Below are 18,492 nucleotides of genomic sequence, written 5' to 3'. Positions count from 1 at the left end.
CATCCCCAGAAGAGAGGATGAGAAGGTTATACAAACCCTTGCAATAGCCACATCCGGCAGCAGCATGAGACATCAAAAGTCATGGGACATCTTCATCCAAATTTATTTATTAATAAGGTAACAACATATTCCAAATTATTACAAGCCTTTACTAATCCTTCCATTACTGTCTCAAGTTTGACTTGACATGTCAGATTTTTTGCAGTAAATGTCAGTGTTCAGGTGCAGAATTAAAATAAAAGCTTAGAGAATAGCAACAGGAAGTCACAGTTACCAACACCACAGAAAGGGATGAGCATGACATCTGCTGCAGGCTCCAGGGTCACTCCCAGTCAGGCGGCTCTAGGCTCAAGTTGTAGCAAGTAACAGAAATTATGCAGCTTATGTACTTCAGTTACAAAGCAGCAAGCACAAAAGCATTTTAAGACTTCGTAACTGCACAGGAAGTGCCTAGATTTAGACTTTCTAGGCTCAAGTCCATCTCTGGCAATGGACAACAAGCAAAATATCTAATACAGTAAAAGATTTCAAGATTCAGAGCCCCAAATATTTTAAGAAACCCTTCAGTTGAAGCCTCAGTAAATGCAAACCTCCTCCTTTAGTTATTGTAACTTCAGTGCTTCTTTTTCTCCACGTTTTTTTTTTAATCGCAATACTCAATTCCTCTAAAGGGCTTACAGGCTTTTACCACTCGGCTCCTTGCAAACTTCATGATTGTAGCTTAGCCAAGAAAGTGGCACACAAAACAGCAATAAATTACAGCACAGCTATGCTACTTAAACTACTTAAAAAACCAATAATACTATGTAGATGCACATTGTAAACAGGTGCCTTAAAAACATGCTTCTGATACCAGGATATTCTCCCCAGGGTGCCTGTCCTGTGTGCAGTGGGGCACACTGGACTGGCTCCTCTGCAGCTCCAGGTGCAAGTTTTCCCCCTCACATCTGTGCGGAAGGTACCGCTGCCCTCGGCATGGGAAAAGTCAGGCTGGTAGTGTCTAAGTGCTGCAAGACATCCAGTGAACCCACGGCGCTCCTTTGAGTCTAACAACACTTACTCAAGGCTTACTTTGGAATCAAGGCAATAGGGATCATCAAAGGCAGACCCTCTTCACTTGTAAAGCCTGACCTAGCGCTGTTTAATTACCCTAATTAACACTTGCACTTCTTTTCCTACAACCATTTAATGCAATTGAGGGGAAGAAAACATACTTCCCCCAAAGCTCTCGATCTTACATCTTGTGCTCCCAAAGCACTCAAAGGAGGAGTAATCCTCTGAAAACCATCGTTACAGCAATTACCACTGAGCTGAGCTAGAAAAAGTCATTTACTGAAATGACAAGACATGATTCAAGGTAATCATGCAGGACAAAGCAGGGAATACTACCTGGACAGCACACACACATGTATTTACACCCGCACTACTAGCTGGAATACTGTTTGTTTCAGGGACGCGTGGTGCTAGCACAGCCTCCTCCAGAGCAGCGCAGCTCAGTCAAAGTCGCGGTTGGTGAGAACCAGCGGAGCCACCAGAGTCCACACGTACAGCACGATGCCAATCCAGCTGGAAGAGATCTTCACCCACACCGACGGCCACTTGCTGGTCATTGTCTCGTAGGAAGAATCCGGGCTGTGAACCAAGGAAAAGACAAAGGATCATTTGCAATTTTTTTCAATATAACATACTTGTGTTCTAAGCTACCCTTCAACACTGTTTTCACAGGAGATCATTCTCAATTCACACACCAAAGGACCCTTCTCCCAGGCAGTTCACACCAGTCTGTACAAGAACACAACTTGTATGTAGGTGTCACAGGAGGTGGAAAAACAACCACAGCACAAAAAATACTCAGTATGAGAAGCTGCCAAAAAGCAGAAATAATTACAAGGAATCTCTAACAAATCTGCAGAAAGGCAGTAAATCGATAGCACTTCGAGACAAAGAGAATGTATTTTGCCTTGCCAAAGGACACCACTGTTGCAGTATGACATGAACAACACTCACACACTGATATGTCCAAGGCAAAAAAGAGTGCATTTCCCGACTTTGTTATTTACAGAATTCCAAAAGTGACCATGGATTGGAGGATGAAATTGCCACCTCTCCAACCATACTAGTCAAACCAACAGTCCATCAATTCTCTCCTCCTCCAGAAAGGAATGCAAAACAATCATTATTTACAAGAAACTCCATGACAAAAATGTAAACATCAGAAGGCTTAGAAGAACTTTAGAAGAACAGGACAAGACACCACCTAGAGAAATTGATCATCTTGATGTCATATTGGACCCAAGTAGGGCCACAAATCAATTTCACAGCAGGACTATCTATTAAGAGCTATTTCTGAAGGAAGTAGCTTTTAGTGTTGCTTTTTCGATACAAATTGTTCTTTGCCATGTAACTAGAGACCGTAAGCTGTATTTTTTAATTCTGATCTGATCTAGCTGTTAGCAACAGTTCACACACAGGAGGACTATTTTATTGTTAGGATTTTTTCCAAGGATCAGACAACATAATTTCCTTCCACCAAGCCCCATCAGAGAATGGCTGTGATTGGAAGAGACTACTGAAGGTTCTCAAGTCCAGCTCCACTGTTCCAGCAGGGACACCTAAATCCAGCTGCCTCAGACAGCTTTGGAGTGCCTCCAAAAATGGAAATTCCACAACTTCCCCTGGCAACCTGCACCAGTGCTCAGAGTCACCCTAGCAATGGAAACATGTTTCCTGATGTTCAGAGGGAACCACATATGTCTCAGTTTGTGGCTTTTGCCTCTGGCCGTGTCACTGGGCACCACTGAGAAGTCCTGGCTCCATCCTCTTTGCACACCTCCTTCAGGTGTTTCTACACATTGGTGAGACACCCCTTGGGCCTTCTCTTCTCCAAGCTGACCAGTCCCAGCTCTCTCAGCTTCTCCTCATACCACATATGCTCTAGTCCCTTAATCATCTTTGTGGCCCTTTGCTGGACTCTCTCCAGTATATGCCCTTGTCTCTCTCATATTGGGAAGCCCCAGAACTGGAGGAGATGGGAAGAAACACCTTCCCCTTGACCTGTTGATATAACATGTCCTTTTTCTAGCTCTCTGTACTAGACATGGGCCTAGTGTTTACTAATTTTTAATTGTTATATAATTTAAGACTTTATCCTGTTCACTTTAGCAGGATGCATTTCAGCAGTTCAGTGAATAACACGAATCATCCTAGAAAATATGGCAGGCACTTGTGAACAAGGTTGGCTACAGTTTTCAGATACACTTCCCTTGAGAAGGCTCACTCAAGACTGACATTCCAGAGCATGCAACTTGTGCCTCCTTTTCCAGCAAGAGACAGCCTCTTGTATGCTCATTATCAGCACAACATCTAATCAAAGATAAATACCTGTACCAGTTGGTAAGTGTCATCATGATATACAGTGATGCCAGGAAAAGCATGAAGTGGAAGAAGGAGTAACTGTAAGTAACTCCATCCCTCTCATTATCTATAGCTCGGTGAACATCATCCCCATCATCAAGGGAGCCATCACTCCTGGGCATTCCATCCTCTATCAGCGTTGACTCATCGCTGGTCAGCATCAGCTTGTTAACCTGGCTGTTGTTGGATGTCCGGATGCTGGATATGACAGGAAAGGACATGGTACAGATACCCAAATAAATACAATTTCATATCCAACAATAAGAAGTGATACAAATTAATGTATTTTTTTAAAGGAATCTTACCTTGAATAGAGAACACACAGCAGAAACAAAACCAGTCCTACAATCCCTTGCGCGTCCCACCACTGCACTACCTGACCTTGGGTTGGAATGGTGGTGCTGTTGTAACCAATGATGCTCAGCAGACTGGGGTTACAGCGCCTGTCTGTGAGGGAAATTGCATTAGAACTTACATAAAACAAGAACAGGACAAATATTTAATAGCACATTTCCATGCTGAATGCACAGAAATAGAAAGGAACGTCGTGACTGTGACAGTCTTTAAGTGAAATTTGAATTTAATTTTAGCCTACTGAATCTCTCTAGAGCAGGGAAATGACAGTATATGGCATAAAAATCTATGTCTTTGGGCAGATAAAAGGATTCTGAACTTATGTAAGATATGCATCAACTGCTTTACTATTCCATCTGACATAATTAGATGCAACAAAACAGAAATTTCTGTATAAGCTTCAGAAATTCTACTGCTAGAAAACAGGTTTGACAAACATATTCTATAGATGGGGTACCCAAGTCATCCCAGAAATGGAAAACAATGCCAGTAAGTCAGTTTTTTATTATGAGTGGTTCCCAACCCACAGCATCCACAGGTAACACTGATGAAGCAGCTGAAAGTAGTAGACAATCTTATTTTTCCATAATCACTGCCTGAATTAGATGACTCATGTATTCCATGACACAGAAGCACAGAAGACTGTCCACAGCTAAGACAAAAGGGTCAGAGACCCAATTAAAACCACTAAAATCAATATCTGGTGATTTATTTTAATCATCATAATTTCTGCACTGGTAGAGAGATGAAACTCCTAGACTCCTCAGGGGAGTTGCACTGATCTGCAAAATCTAAGCTTTAGAATACTGCAGTTCTGCCAGTAAAGAGCAGAAATTACATGCCATACAAGCAGGGGGAAAAGACACAATCTTAGCATGCTGGTTGCAGGGGGGTGGGCTCAGAGATGTGTGGGCAAGGCCATGTTGCTATTTTACACATCCCACATTGTTGCTGGGAGTGTGGCTCTGGGGGGAGGAACAGGTGAGCACCTCCCAGAAGAAGTGGCACTCTGCTTCCCTCTCCCCCTCAAGGGAACTTGCCTGGACCAGCCAGGCAGACCCTGCCCTCCCTCCCTGCTGCCCATCCCTTCCTATCCCTCAGGAGAGTGGGCTCCTAGCAGTACATGTAGCTGAGCCCTACCTTATGCACATTCTGTTACCCTGCTCTAATGCTGCCCTGCAAGAAGTGGAAGCACAATTTATTGCTGAACTGGTTACCCAAAATGCTCTACATTGTTCCTACACTTACCTGGCTCATTGGTCATGGCTGACCAAGTCAAATACATGGTGTAAATTGTGATCACCGAAGACTGCAGCAAACCAGATCTTGGCTGAGATTCCTAGACAAAGGAGTCACAGAACAGGTAAGTTAGGCAATCAAAAGTTGCAGGCACAATTATATTGTGATAATACAGGAGGTAACAGAATTAAAATCGTACCTGAATCCTTGGCAGAATTGACATTACAGAAGCACCAATGCACAGGAGCATATTAACACTGATGAATGTCTTGTTTTCAGAACAACCTTCTGGATGAGTGTAATAAACATAAAACAAGACAATAGCTACCAGAGACAGCAGATAGTTGACAGCTGTAGCTGAGAGGAGAGCTGTGAAGAAACAAAACCACAGTTAAACTGGTTAATAACAGAGACTACTATGATTGGAATAAATACTGCATGATTATCAAGTGTGGGATACAATATACAACAAGAATTCTGAGTACTGAAATGTAAAAGAAGTTCTCAAATAGCCTGTGAAGAAACAATACATTGGAATCCTGAGGCCATGCTTCATTCTCCATTGCCCTAACAGCAACCAGGAAGAGCAAGGAGGACAAAGGAACACAGATAGCTGTACTGGACACACTTTGGCTAACAGCTTAAAAAAGAAACTGAAGAAATACTTCAGCTTCCGAGGCTAACACAAAATCTCATTTCCAAATTACATCTTAGAACAAACACTAAATAGAGAAGCAGCCACTGAATTAACACAGGCCATACTGTCTTCAGAAACACCTAAATTATAAAATCTGAAACACTTTATTAAAATAACATTTCTCTAGTGAGATGACTTTACTCTCCTTCACTACCTTGACCTTTCAGTTAGCGTACACCTCCAAAGAATGATTAACTGGCAACCAGAAAAAACAATTGTTTGAGATGATTCTACTCAACATGATGCACTAGCAGGTTACTTTGTTTTTAATCACTAAGCACTGAAGAGCTAGCAAAAGCTACGACTAAAAAAAAAAACAAAAAACAAAAAACACCAAAACAAACAAACAAACAACCCAAAACCAAAGAACCCCAACAAAAAAACCCCAAACTGACCCAAAAAAAACAGAACAAGAAAAATCCTAAAAGCTGCAGTTGCCACTTTTCTGATACCATGATGCACAGAAAGCTCCACCTGAACATGAGGAAGATCTTCTTTACTTTGTGTATGACTGCACCCTGGAATAAACTGCCCAGAGAGGTTGTAGAGTCTCCCTCACTGGAGATATTCAAGAACCATCTGGACACAATCCTGTGCCATGTGTGCTCCAGATGACCCTGCCTGAGCTGGGAGGCTGCATCAGATGAGCTGATGTGCTCCCTTCCAGCCTCACCCATTCTGTGATTCTGTGAAACTCATGCCTTGCACCCAGGGAACAGATCTTATTACTCAGAGGCTGCTGCATCTCTCCCTGCTTCCCCTTATTTAACCTGACAACAGAATGACAGCAATGGAGCTGAACTACACATCTGAGAAAATGACACTCCTGCATGAAGCAGCCCTTTCTGCATTGGTAAAATTAACTATTCAGTAAGTAACTTACTTAACACAATGCACATTAAATTAAAGTTAAAACTTGACTGTAGTATAGTCCCTCCATACCTGCATACCAGCATCTTGAGTTTCCTTCCTCCATTTTTTCAACCCAAGATTCATTCCAGGAATGGGCAAAGTCAATAAGCAAGACGAGCTGAATAAGAATAAAGCAGAATGCTCCAGCCATACCTACATAGAACCACACTAGAAGAGAAGTAAAACAAAATCAGTTAAGAACCATAGGTTTACCCCCCATCGCAGTGTCCCTAAACACACAGAAGCACTACAGTTACACAGCTACAATTAAAACTGTATGACATCAGCATGCACTTACTTTATTTAAAACTAAGTATGATTGCACCATGATACAGAGGAAGACAACATTCCCTCACCAGTTGTAAATGGTCCCTCTGGGATGAAGAAAGCTCCAACACTAATTGCAAGCGCCGTCGCAAATTTAAAGAACCAGAATCTAAAGGGAAATAAAAGAAAATAAGGCAACTGTTAAGTCTGGTCTAATTCATATATAAAATACACATCTTTAAGAGTTGTTTTTTGTTTTTTTTTTAATTTGCTCATTCTTAACTTGCCTCACTTGAAGCAGAATAAAAATTTTATCTGCCCAAGATTTTTGCTCTCTAAAAAATTATGCTTAACCCGTGTTAGACTGACACAGAGTTTGACACATTTCCCAGATGTATCTTCTTACTTGAGAGTTCCAAATTAGGCCAATTTTGAGCTGCTTTTTCTCTTCATAAGAATGTTTTAAACCAGAGCAGTGAGATTGCTGGTTTGTCTGCATATCAGAAAAATGGGTTAAAAAATCTCTTTGTACTTTTAATATCAAAGATCACACTGATGCCTACAATGACATAAAATATTATGCTGGAGCTCCCTACCAGTCCTGGTTCACTTCCTACATGAGAGAAATTTACAAACGTCTAGATTCTTCCCATCCAACTTCAGATTCTTTAGGCCTACTGAGCTGATGAGGATTTACCACAAAAACAAAAGCAAATCATTTATCCTGCACAGAAAAGACACAATCAAGTTCCAAGTCCCTGCTTCAGGGCAGTGTCATTGGAATTTTTCTTCCAGTAAAAGACATGAACTCACAGACCATCAAAAGAGATCAGATGTTTCCAGAAAGCATACATGGGAATATCCTTCACCAAAGACACAACAACTCACCCCAAACACTAACTGTATAAATATACCCTGCATAGAGAACTTCAAACTGTTATGCCAACTAAACTGTAAGGAGGTAAAGACTATTTTTTCTGATCCCAGTGACAGGCCGCTCCAAAAACAGGCATGATGCCATCTACATGCACTTCAAAACTGAATATAACACCACAAAGATATGTACCACACCCCCACAATGTCAACCACTTGTCAGTTTTTCAAGTTTTCTATCCCTTCCCATTTATTCCCATACTTTAGCAAGTTTAATCTCTCCTGCTGGCTGTTACAATCAAGTGATGGATACCAGAAGAACAAATTCCAGTTGTGTGGAGAGGAATTATGTGAGATGACAGGAGTGTAGAACACAGAACAAAATGGACTAACTCCCTGGGATACAGAGAGGTGACAAAATCCAGTCTGAAAGTTGAGTTAAGTTGTAACATTTACAGTGCAATACAAACCCCACTAAAAGTAGTTTTAGAATCCACTTTTTTAATCAATGTCAGTCTCAATTATAGAAATAGAAATGGGTTCAAGTTTATATATACTTAATCTCTAATTCTAGACTTTTTTGATGGATCTTACTGCTCTACCCCATTCTACAACTGAAAACAACAGTCATCTGAAATAACACCTAAAGCTGCTGTGCATTCTGTACAAGCTAGTAATTATCTTGTGGATATATTTTATTTTTTTCTATTGTCATCATAAACCTGAGACAAGAAACCACTCTGACTACCATTAAAAAAGCAGAGAAGGTGAGCATTGGCACCAGACTGTATTATTGAGCTTAACTTGCATGCAAGCATGAAAAAGTTAATACACCTATATGCAAAACCCTAATATTCTGAATATTTCAAATCACTGAAAAAAAGATTACATCTCAAAATATTACTGAACATACAGACAATTTCAAAAATTAAAAGCCATAATGCTTTTCGTAAAGCTCACTGTAATGCATATTATTGAAGCAACGAGTTATTACAGAAGTATTGAAAGTAATGTTATTTAAATATTTTACCAGCAACAGTTAAATTTTTCCTTTTATCCTAGTGCTGATGTTAGATTGGCTAAGAAGAGCACACTGCTATGGGTTGCATAAACAGTACCTAAATTTGTATTGGAGAGCACAACTCCAAATAAGGTTATCAAGAAGATCCCAAACACTTTAGAAAAAATTTAGGTAAAAAACATTCCTCATTATGGGAAATCACCATGTGCCTTTTTCTGAAAAAGAACCAAAAAACAACAGAGCTCTGATACAGAATGTAACTGAACCACTTTCTTTTTGCTTGCAACAAGCATGTTCTCCTGAACAAAGCAGGGTGGAGGGAAAGGCTGAACTGAGTTACTCTTGCTAACATACCTTAATATGTACTCTCTTTTTCTTTTCCAAAAACCCAAAAGTAAACAAAGCAATATTCTGCTCAGTCTTAATTATTTTCCCCTACAGAAATAATTTGAAGCTTTTTCTCTTTTTATGTTAGACACGTTTAATCCTACTATACTGAATACAAAATAAAATTCTTGGCTTAGCTGTTCATAGCTTCTGTTAAATGTAGTCACCTCTAAAAAGCAGTAGTCTAAGCAAACACTGTGACCACCAAGATTAGGCACCATAAATGGTTTTAAGCTTTTTAGCATCATGTCCTCTCACAAATATTTACACTTCCTTGGTTCAAGGAGCTTCATTACACATAGGCAGAACTTGGATGAAAACTACTGCTTGTGTCAATACACAAGCTGAAATTCCACTATATTCTTCCATCTGATAATCTTAACTAAAATGAAATACAAATGAAAATTCACTGGGAAGCTCAGAACCTAGACACATAACTCTTTTCGTTTTGCAGAGGGGCAACTGAGAAGATAGCAGAAAGAGAAAAGATATGTTTTATACATCTATATCCATATATATGTGTAACTACTATAACCTTTAAAACAAAACTGTTCAGAAACGAAAAAAAGTTCTTACAAACTTCAAAGTTAAGAGGAACATAATTCAGATGAGGCTCCTAAATATTTTTATTTCTTGAAAAACTCTCTGTGGAATGAAACAAAAATTAATCACTAACTCATGTCAGCACTCATTTCTGCATCTTACCCATTGTGCACCGCTGCTCTGGGGTCATTGCTGCTCTTCACTTTGATCATCAGCAAGGAGAAGAGCAGGAAGAACATGGCCATGCCAAAGCACACGCGGTACACAGCCTTGTAGCCAACCAGCACATCACAGTTCACGTGGCCCTGCACACCAGGAATACTTGTTCCCAACCCTCCGTCACAAAATCCAGGAATCTGTGATAAATACAAGACACATGAGTCATCATTAAAAGACTTACTGTCAGTAAATGAATATTAATACATTTCCAATACTCAATTTATTAATATTGTAACATTATGTAACTATAAACACTGTTAGAAAATATGATATTGAAGGACTGCATCATTAGCTACAGTCCAACTAGAATATCAAACACACGCAAGGAAAAAAAAAAACCTGCATAGGCGGGATAAAATGAAATAAATCTTTCCATTAAATAGTTTGGGTTGGAGAAGACCTTTAAAGCTCACCTAGACTAACCCCTCTGCCATGGGCAAGGACATCTTCAATTACATCAAGTTGCTTGAGGCCCCATTCCACCTGACCTTGAATGTTTCCATGAGTGGGACAGGGATCTTATTAACAGGTTTTTTATGTTATTAGCAATTTCAGAACTTCTCAAAGAAATGCAGTTTTCCCTTGCTGATCTGAATCAAGAGATAATTAAAGATCTGTGAACTTGTAAATTTGACTTGACAGTTACTATCAGGCTTATGACATAGCTAGGAGGTGGCAGCCTACTTACATCTCTTTAAAACAGACACAGCCTTTCCCAAGAAAAGTACCCTCACTATCAATTAGGTGTGTCTGTAATTTCCATATGAAACAGCTGAGAACATTCTCTCCAGTCACTACCAGGACATGAGCAATATCTTTCAGAAGTCAAATCATACTCCAGAAGGCTGTAATTTTCTTTCCTAGGTAACTAACTTGGCTCTCACTGAAGCTCTAAAGTGGTAACTACACCAACCTACAATACACATTTACAGATGAATAATTTGGGGGGAAAACCATGAAAATCATGCCTAACCAAAGCTACTATCTACTGAAAAAAACTGAAGACTGCAAAACAGAACTGAAGTACATGCAACCCAAGTTCAGTGAACCTGTACGCTCTACTGTAATTCACATTACCATTCTCCAGTTTTATATTGCACCTTCATATAGCTAATAAACTGTAAGATGCTACAAACACTTCCTAATTCCCTAGGTGGAAAACAGGCTACTATGATGAGTGAAAAATACTTTTGTTACACACCGCAGAATTTAAAATAGAATTTTAACTAGCACAGCATGACAAAACTAGAAGACATCTTAGAGTGTGGTTGGTTTTTTTTAATCACAACCACAATAAAAATCAATTAAGTGCCATAAATACAAGCATCTCAATAATACTTAATTTGAAAGTACACATACATAAATTTTCTTGTTTGATACAAAATCTTTTCTGCTCTGGAGAAGAAGAGGCTTTACCTCAAAAGAGTGCTTTTCACCTATAGAGGGATCTTCCCACAACATCTCTGACTCACAAACAAATTAATGGTGACTGTGAAGCACAGCTGGTAGCAAAATGACATATTTCCAAATAAAACCCATGCTTTTCAAGATGTCAATTACTATTATTTGTAAGATTTGTTCTCCCAAAAATGCTAGCAATAAATAACCTGACCTTCTTCAGCTGCTCTTCCATGCCAGGTATGAGCATCACACAGGCAACGCTGACGCCCAGAAGTAAAAAGAAGGCATAAATCAGCCGAGTTATGGTGGAGTTGTTTCCGCTGGGGCAGCATCGGCACAGCAGGCACGGGGCACTTCCACACAAGCATGGTATCTGACAAAAAGACAGAACATGAATTATTTAAAAAGCTTTGGATTACTATATTACTAGATTTCAATATTTAATCAGGCTGCACAGATCATCACATATGATGGAAAATTACTCATCCTGTGCATCCCACCATTGGTGCAGACTAAGTCACTGCTACATGCCACACTGCCACCAAACAACAGCGCTTCCCAATGCGCCGCTGCACATTAGGTGAAATTAGTGATTTCTAATACTTCTCAATAGTTGCAAGTAATCATTTAGCCATTCAGAAGAAATAAAGACTGGATTCAGGCTCATTTGCTCTCTTGAATTTTATTTCATTTCAGTCAAATGACATGCAAGGAATGCTTTTGTTAGCAACTACATCCTCCCTTCCACAGCTGCAGAGATTAAAGAAACACACCACAGGAAAAAGATATGAGCACAACTGTTATGTAGGTACACTCTCAGCACCTGGCACAGTTGGGATAAAATCCTCACTGGGGCCATAAATATTTCCAAAACACAAAAAAAAAGGTGATAGAGCCTAAATCTTAGGTTGCAAACTATTTCATATTAGCAGTTACTCACATATCACATGATTCTGTTAGTCTGCAAAATTAACTTATGCAATGTAAAAGTTACAAACTAAGAACAGAGCAAATATGCAGAACATGTGTTATTGATACCAAATATCAACAGCAGAAGTTGATATTTGCTATCAATACTGTATGATATTGATACCAATATCATGGTATCATGGGGAATGCTGTACAGTTGTAATACTACAAGGGGGGAAAACCAAACAGGACAAAATTTACCTATATTTAATTCTCACATAGAAAATTACAGGAAGAAAAAAAGGGAGCTATTTCACCAGGAGAGGGTTGGGAAGCAGGGAACAATTCTCTGCCACGTGCAGTGTGACAACTTGGGAAGTAAAAGAAAGGCAAGGTCCCACAAGCAAACATTAGCCAAAGGAGGAAAGGTACAGTCAAAATGTGTGATCACTGCCCTTCTCTGAAGTACAAGAAACCATGACACACGAAGATACAGAACAGAGTTAAAACCCAGCTTCTCCCCCGACACACATACAGGGACAACTCCACCATGGGACAAAATCCACAGGTGTCCATCACTGCTTGAGACACACACTCACCTAAGGACAGGAGTAGTTAGAAGGCCACATGACCAGGACATTCCAGTCACCCAGTATGACAGGCATGTGTCAGAAGGAGTTCTCAGCAGTTTAATCATATGACAACCAAAAATGCAAGCAGTCTGCTGCTACCGGAAGAGCCCCAGGGGTTGCCGGGAAAAGCAGACAGATTGCCACAACACTCCTGGGAAACCCTCCGGACAAGGCCGATTAGCATTCCTACAGTTTCAACCAGACTCACACAAACTTCATCTTCTAAATAACTCCCCTGTATTCTTTTGGCACGTGTTCCTTCTCAAGGAGCCAACAATCTTCACTCCACTACGCTACAGAATCATCTTTGAATTGGCAAACTTCACCATTACATGTGTCTGCTAAACCACTGAAACTAGGCAGATTCTCATTAAAAGTATTTCAGGATTTAACAGTTATTATTTACACTGAGAGCAACCAGTCCCTGCAACAACCTCCCCAAGGATATGGTAAGAGTCTCCACCACTGGAGGTGTTCAGGATGCAACTGGACAGAGTACCAGATCATCCCACTCAGGCCCTCTTCTTCATAAAAGATGGAGTAGGTGTCTCGGGCTTTTGTGGTTGAGATGACTCTTGAGGTATTAGAAAGTCTTTTTTTCTAGCCCCATGACTGAAGAAGAAGTCGAGATTCACTGGTTCTGCTTTCCAAGGTTGTTTATTTTATCTATTACATTCTTTCTCTGACCTGCTGAGATTTGTCTGGCAGGTTGGTTTGTGGCACACTGACTGACTTTGGGGTGGTGTTGACTTTTTATACTAAGAACTACGTGTACTTTATTTACAATAATTTTCCAATACCTTTTACTTATGTTAGGCAGTCTGTCTCTAAACCAATCGAAAAATGTCACCATCACAGCAGAAGATGGAGGACAAGAAGGAGGAGAGGAGATGCTCAGATTCTTTTATTTTGCTTCTTGAACCCCCCTTCTAAAATCTCAAAATTCTACTTTTTCACTCTGTGACAAATTAACTATCATTCTACTTAAACTCTTGTGGCTTGTAAATCTTCACACAAAGTCAGTAATTTTTTCTATGGACTAAAATCAAAGACAGGTGTTTTTGACTCTGTGCTAAGGTCTCTGAGCTCCTTGCCAGGGTCTTGGATCACCCAGGGCAGCCAGAGGAATGTCCTGACATAGATGGACCTTTGAGGCTGCTCTGCAACTGCAAGCAACTACACTAGGTGCAGCTACACTTTGTAAGCAGGAAATGTATGCCAAATATTGTCTGCAAATGCATCAGAATTCTACAGTCTTACACTATTTCCTACACACACAAATAACCTTTCCAGTGAAAAATATCTCAGTTCTCTGTTCAAAAAATTACTTTCTTGAACTAATTCTGTCTGCATTAGTATTTCTAAACATACTTTTGAATAAAAGGTTGAGTTTGGCAGAATAGAATATATGATTAGGCTCAACTGCTGCAGAAAACACGGGGACAGAAGCACTGGTTACAAAAACTCACTTCTGTAAGGCATCCCAGTGTTTGTTAGATACCTAAATAATTCAAGCAACTTGCTCCTTGCCGCAGTGGAAGCGCAAGCATGAATGCTTCTGGAGACAGGAGAGACTTGCAGCAGCTGGAATGAAGATGATTGTCTCCACTTCACTGGAGCAATGTGCCTCAAGAGAGTATATATACCTCACTGGAGTGTCTGAGCTCCAACACCAGCTTTTAAAATGTTTTGCCCCTACACAGCTCATGCATATCCATCTCTGAACAAGAGACACCTGTTGATACATGACACTATTTATACAAGCTGGCTTCTTATACAAGGAATCACGTTACAGTCCAATTCTCTCTTTGGCAAAAGAGAATAAAACGCACACCATTCCAACAAAATAGCAGTATACTAGCAGCAAAACTACTTGTTACAGACTTCACAAAGAACAGGAACCAAGGAACATTCAGCCCATGGAATTCACCTTATCAGCAGAGGAGACAAGGTGAGTTTGTGCCACTTTCTTCCTAAATTTAAAGCACATCTCCCACAAAAATTTCAGCAAAAAAATAATACCAACAAAAACTACTCACCCTGACTTGCAAGATACTACCATGGAGATCAAAGCTCAACTCCCCAGTGTGACTCAGCTTAGTGACAGATGCAGACAAAAAGTTACTCCACAAGTACTTTTTCATTTGCTTCTGTAAGGAAGCTTAGACAAAAGTTACTCAGACACAGCTGAATAAAATCTATTGCCTTCCAGAAACTTTACTTACCTACCAACTCATATCCCTTTACTTTACTTACCTACCAACTCATATCCTTTTATATTTTTGAGGAAAAATAAGCAGCTCAATGGTGCTTACTAAGGCAAAATAAGAAAAGACAAACCCACACACCTATTCTGGGAGCAGCCAGCAGGGCTTACAAGTTAATTCATGCCTGCGCAAAGAGTCATTTCATTCCCCACGGCAGTGGAAATTGCATGAGGAACACGTAACAAGATGCATACTGAAGGAGAGAGAAGGAGACAGAAAACCCCACAAAATCATGAAAGGACAAATTTTACTGCCCTTGATGCACACAGAACAAGTTTTTAATATTAAACATAACCTTCCTACTGGCATAATGACTAAATGATTATATATTGAATTAATTATTTGCAAAAACACTAAACCCCTGATGGGCCTAGCCAGGGTTTAGCTACATTATCCCTACTCTTAAGCTTATAGAAACTGAATTAATCAAGATCTTTGCCTTGACAGAGAATATTAAAAGAGCAAAACAGCAGCTCAGTTGTTTCAGAGAAGAGAACAATAGAGGCAAGACACAGCAGAGGGAAAACAGCGCTGCCTTATCAAGCCTGGCTGTCAGGAGCAGAAGACTTTTGCTCAGATGACTCTGCTCTTATGGCTTTGGCCTCAACCTCATCTCTGACAGGCTCCCCCTGCTCTTAAAAATGCTACCGTGAAGCACTGCCTGATCAGCACAGGGGAGTGCAGAGCAGTCACACACAGCAGCAGCACAGCACAAAAGCACAGAAGACACAAGCACGGCAGGAGGCTGAGCAGAGAGGCTCTGCACAGCACACCGCGTGGCCCTGCGGAGGGGAGGCAGTGACAGCAGCGTCCCCAGGGGCAGGGGAGCTTTGTGGCCCTGCGGAGGGGCAGCAGCGACAGCAGCGTCCCCAGGGGCAGGGGAGCTTTGTGGCCCTGCGGAGGGGCAGCAGTGACAGCAGCGTCCCCAGGGGCAGGGGAGCTTTGTGGCCCTGCGGAGGGGCAGCAGCGACAGCAGCGTCCCCAGGGGCAGGGGAGCTTTGTGGCCCTGCGGAGGGGCAGCAGTGACAGCAGCGTCCCCAGGGGCAGGGGAGCTTTGCTGGCAGTGCCACAGCCCGCACCACACCAACCCCACTGCACCTGGTCCTGCGGCTCCCTCACCCTCACTGGGTGCTTCCTCCTCAGAGCCACAGACTGAGTTTGTACTGACATATCCCTAGAGAGCAGCGTGGACAGATTCCTCCTGCTCAGAACTGCTGTACAGGCTCTAAGTGCTGATTAGCTGTGGCTTTAAATGTGGAAAGAAAATGATCCCTTTAAAGCCATCAGGAAAAAGAGAAAAGCAATACCAACAAAAACTACCCATCCTGATTTGTTTGAGCATTTCAAAGGAAGGGACAGGGGTTAACTACTCACAGTAAATCTGATTTAAGATTATGATCTCATGGAAATCATTTTATCTAACAGACTAAATTTCTCTGCAGAAAAACAAACAATCAAGAACAAGTAGATAGGGGTTCTTCAAACACTACAAACACCAACCAGTTGTCAGAAAGCCTGTTTATGAACTTGAAAACACAGTATATATTAACTCCAGCATTTGAAATAAAGCCTATAGTTACAATGTCATGAAGTATTTAACAATAATTTAAAATAATACTGTTAACTATATCCAGTTAGTAATTCAAACCTAACTGGCTAAACCATTAAGTAGTATGTAAAATGTTAATGAGAGCAAAATGAGCCCTGACACTAATTAGTAAAAAGGATATTATCAGTGTTCTAGTTGATCATTTACAGGCATATCAGCCTGGAAGTTAATTTATGCAGATTTTCTATGATAATTTCATATAATTTGTACGTGAGATTAAGGGATTATGGATCATCTCTCTTAATTAAAGGTCACTCTGTACTAGAAGAGCCAAAACCCATACATTCAGATGTAGGAGCCTGGATAAATATGAGGTCTTGTTATATCACTAGAAGTGTGTGCATGAACGCTTTAATAATAGGTAATGTAATTTGATTCATGCATGGTACAATTATTTTTGGTATTAAAAATTCAGATTTTCACAATCCCACTGACATTCTTACTGCAAACATCTAAAAACTCACAAACCACTTGACTGTGTCAATACAGACAGGGACAAGACTTGGAAAGACATATCACTTATTGATATAAAAGCAGTGTCTCAGCTGAAGACTCTTTACCAACTTCTTCGCTTTCCTTCATCGTGCCAAGAGTCTTAATGCCATCTCAATCTACTGCTTCCCGTGAGCAAACATCACCTGACTGACGTGGTGACACATTACCACGGATTACTGTGCCGCCAGGAAAGGATGGCTCGGCGAGACAAAGACGCTACAAAGGGTGGAGCTGCTACAGACAAAGCCGTAAGAAAGAGGCATTAAATACAAATATTAGAATCGGGGAAACGTGCGGGTTTTGATTTTCCCGAAAGAAAGGCTGAGTTCAAAGCATTTGACCGGACTCTTTGGAGATTCGGGCAGGTGATTTCAGCGGACACCGCGGCACCTCCCGCACAGCAACGCGGATTGAGCGGCGCACAGCAGCTCGGCAGGCCGGCCTGTCGGGGTTACGGACGCAGCTCCCCACAGCGCCGGCCCAACGGCTCCGACGGATCCCCGCGGATCCCGGGAGCAGCCCGAGAGGGAACACGGCGGGGCCCGCCCCCTCCCGCGGCGGGGAGAGAGCCCTGCCCGGCGGAGCGGGGGCCGCGGCCACTGGGGCGGACCGAGCTCGGACGGGGCCGGGCAGGGGCCCGCAGCCTCCCCGTGCCGCAGGAGCAGGAGGGAAGGCAGCGCCGCAGCCGCCCTGGGTGACACAGCCGCGGGGAGGCGACGGGCGAGGCCCGGGTGCGGAGGGGGGGAAGCGCCGGCTGCCGGCTCCGAGCCTGCGGCTTGCAGGGAAAGGCAGGGAGGGACCCCCGCGCCGCCCGCGTCCACCTTACCCAGCTCGCCATGGAGCAGAGGCCCAGGACGCTGCCCATGGTCCCCGGTGGGCTCGGGCTCGGGCTCCTCCAAGATGGAAGCGGCGGCCGCGGCTCCCGACGCCGTTGTTTACTGCTGCCAGCGGCGCTTCCGGCCGCTGACGGCGCGGGCACGTCACTGCCGGCCTGGCGCGGGAGCGCGCACGCAGGGATTCTGTGGGGCCGGTTCTTGGGATCGGGGCTCTGCACGCCTCAGGCCTAATAAACACAGAATCACGAGGTTGGAAGAGACCTCTAAGATCATCAAGTCCAACCTATGCCCTAACACCTCAACCAGACTATAGCACCTAGTGCCATGTCCAGTCTTTTTCTAAACACATCCAGAGATGGTGCTCTACCACCTCTCGGGGAAGAGCATTCCAGTACTTTATTCTCCTTTCGGTGAAAA

General features: G+C 42.0%; 1 protein-coding gene across 1 annotated transcript; it reads right to left on the bottom strand.

Moving 5' to 3' along the window:
- Positions 1–91: 91 nt before the first annotated feature.
- On the bottom strand, positions 92–18,211 carry SERINC1 (serine incorporator 1). The gene is made up of 10 exons (XM_058021777.1): positions 18,066–18,211; positions 11,539–11,700; positions 9,870–10,063; positions 6,973–7,052; positions 6,647–6,784; positions 5,207–5,376; positions 5,017–5,107; positions 3,720–3,861; positions 3,382–3,612; positions 92–1,632 (listed from the first exon to the last, which is right to left on the bottom strand). Exons 1-10 carry the CDS (start codon positions 18,102–18,104, stop codon positions 1,494–1,496), a joined length of 1,386 nt encoding a protein of 461 aa, XP_057877760.1. The 5' UTR covers positions 18,105–18,211; the 3' UTR covers positions 92–1,493.
- Positions 18,212–18,492: the final 281 nt, after the last annotated feature.

Source organism: Melospiza georgiana, chromosome 3, assembly GCF_028018845.1.
Source record: "Melospiza georgiana isolate bMelGeo1 chromosome 3, bMelGeo1.pri, whole genome shotgun sequence".
Classification (NCBI taxonomy): domain Eukaryota; kingdom Metazoa; phylum Chordata; class Aves; order Passeriformes; family Passerellidae; genus Melospiza; species Melospiza georgiana.
This window is presented reverse-complemented; position numbering and strand designations above follow the sequence as displayed.